The sequence below is a fragment of the Panthera uncia genome, chromosome A2 (genome assembly GCF_023721935.1).
Source record: "Panthera uncia isolate 11264 chromosome A2, Puncia_PCG_1.0, whole genome shotgun sequence".
NCBI classification, from domain to species: domain Eukaryota; kingdom Metazoa; phylum Chordata; class Mammalia; order Carnivora; family Felidae; genus Panthera; species Panthera uncia.
In genome coordinates, this window is record NC_064816.1 from 3,085,187 (window position 1) to 3,087,372 (window position 2,186).

General features: G+C 66.0%; 1 protein-coding gene across 1 annotated transcript in view; it reads right to left on the reverse strand.

The window, feature by feature from the left end:
- Positions 1-577: 577 nt before the first annotated feature.
- The window catches only part of SEMA6B (semaphorin 6B), an 11,350-nt gene continuing 9,741 nt past the window's right edge, over positions 578-2,186 (reverse strand). Inside the window, 2 exon segments of the mRNA XM_049639683.1 lie at positions 578-1,246; positions 1,248-1,314. Of these exon segments, the coding sequence (XP_049495640.1) occupies positions 1,223-1,246; positions 1,248-1,314 (91 nt within the window). The 3' untranslated portion in view covers positions 578-1,222.

Consider the following 2,186-nt stretch of genomic DNA (forward strand, 5'->3'; position numbering starts at 1 on the left):
TCATGCCACTGACCTGTGCACTTAAAAAAAAAAAAATTTAATGTTTACTTTTGAGAGAGAGAGAGAGACAGAGCATAAGCAGGGGAGGGGCAGAGAGAGAGGGAGACAGAATCCCGAGCAGGCTCCAGGCTCTGAGCTGCCAGCATGGAGCCCGGCACGGGGCTCGAACCCACGGACCTTGAGATCATGACCGGAGGCCAAGTCAGATGCTTAACCAACTGAGCCACCTGGTCGCCCCCGAACTGTGCACATTAAAACACTTCCCATGGTGCATTTGAATTCATGTGGATTTATGTGGATTTTGCCACAATAAAAACATTTTTTTTACGCTCCTGATCTGTGGGGCCCTGCCTGCCCCGAGCCCTGGCCCTCCTCTCCCTCCTGATCTGCACCCGCTCCTGCCGCCCCCCCCCCCCCCCGGGGCCGCTGTGGCCACCTCGCCCCCTCCTCCAAGCATGTTCCCACGTCCCCCACACTGTTCCCTCTGCCCGCACGCCTCCCCACAGCTGCTCTCTCACTCAGCACATCTCAGCTCAAGGGTCACCTCGACAGGTCCTCCTTGGCCACCCCCCATACCCTCACCCTCTACCTAGCACATTACCTGGCCTTTTCCCCACTGCACACATCACTCCTTCAAATCCAGTCCTAATTTGCAAGTCCCCAACTAGGCTACGAACTCCATGAGGACAGGGATCTTTGTCCCCGACGGTGCCTGGCATATAGCAGGTGCACAGTAAATATCTGCTCAAGAACGAATCGGGAACCGGCCCCATCCAGAGGAAGATGCCCCCCCATTTCCACACCCAGCTCCCCAGAATTCTGCTTGCCACCGCGAGTGACACAGGGGCTCCCAGCTGCCCCCGGGGCAACACCATGGTCCAGGTCCCGCCCCCAGGAGACAGAGCAGAGCCAAAGCCTTGGGGTGCCGGTGGTTGTAAACAGTTTTATTGATGGGGAGGGGGTTGGGGGAGGCAAAGTCCAGAGAGGGTCCAGGACTCAGCTGGCCACTCAGCTGGCATGCATGGTCAGCTGGAGGTCGAGGGGGAGGTCACGAGGGGACGGGTGGCATGGGACCCTCTGACCACCCTGGGGCCGTATTTACAGTGGGGCCCGCCCGCCTTCCCCGCCCCCGGACCACCAAGCCCTTTGGACAGCTGCTGCCAATGTGACTTCCGGGCAGGCCCTCCCGGCCCCCCTGCCCGAAACCCCTGCTTGTCTCCCCTCAAAGTCCTAACCGGCACCTTGGAGGCCCCCCCGGCCTTCTGGAAGCCCCGGCGCCGGCTCAGCCAACGCCCAGGCCGCTGGGGCCACCGCCTCGCACACGGACACGTACACGGCACGCGCGGCCCGCCCCGACACACACACACACACACACACACACACACACACACGCCGGCAGCAGCCCTCGTGGGCGCACGCACGCGCACACACACACGTCCCTCCCCTTCCTGGCCCCTTGCACACGAACACGGCATGCACACGCGCACGCACACCCACACACGCCAGGAACCTGGGTTGAGGAGGGGCGTGGGGGGTGGGGCTGGGGCTGGGGAGCTCGGGTCGCAGACGCGGCCCCTCCCCATCCCACCGCCTCCAAGCGTTCCCGCCCCGCGTCCCCCTCCCCCCCCTCCCCCGGCTGACACCCCAAGAACGGAGTTGTGCAATTGGATAGAAATCTGCAAAAGAAACGCCAACTGGAAAACAAACCCAAATCCACGCGCAGAAGGTCAACCTCAAATCCGTAGCACATTCCTCCCGCCCCCACCCCCGCCCCCACCGCCGCCTCAGTGTCCCGCGGCCCCGGGCGGGGCGGGGCGGGGGCGCCGAGCTCGTTGTGCTTCCGTGCGGCCGAGGGGGCCCCCCACGCGGGGCGGGGCGGGGGTCGTGAGCACCCACTGGAGAGCTTGGGCTGGCCCTCTCGCTCCTGGTTCCCGTGGCTGGCACCGCCGAGGCGTCGGGGCCCCGGCCTAGGGCACGGGGGGCGCAGTCCTGTCCGTGCCCCCGTAGGAGAGGAGGTGGGCCAAGTCCGTGCCGGGCCGCGCGTGGCGGCCGCGGTGGCGGTCGCCCGGCCGGCCCTCGCCGCTGTTGAACGTGTGCGTGCGGCGCAGGGCGGCGGCCGGCGGGCCGTGGGGGCCGGGCCTCCGCAGGCTGCCCGTGGGCGGCGGGCTCCAGGGCCGCGGGAGGCC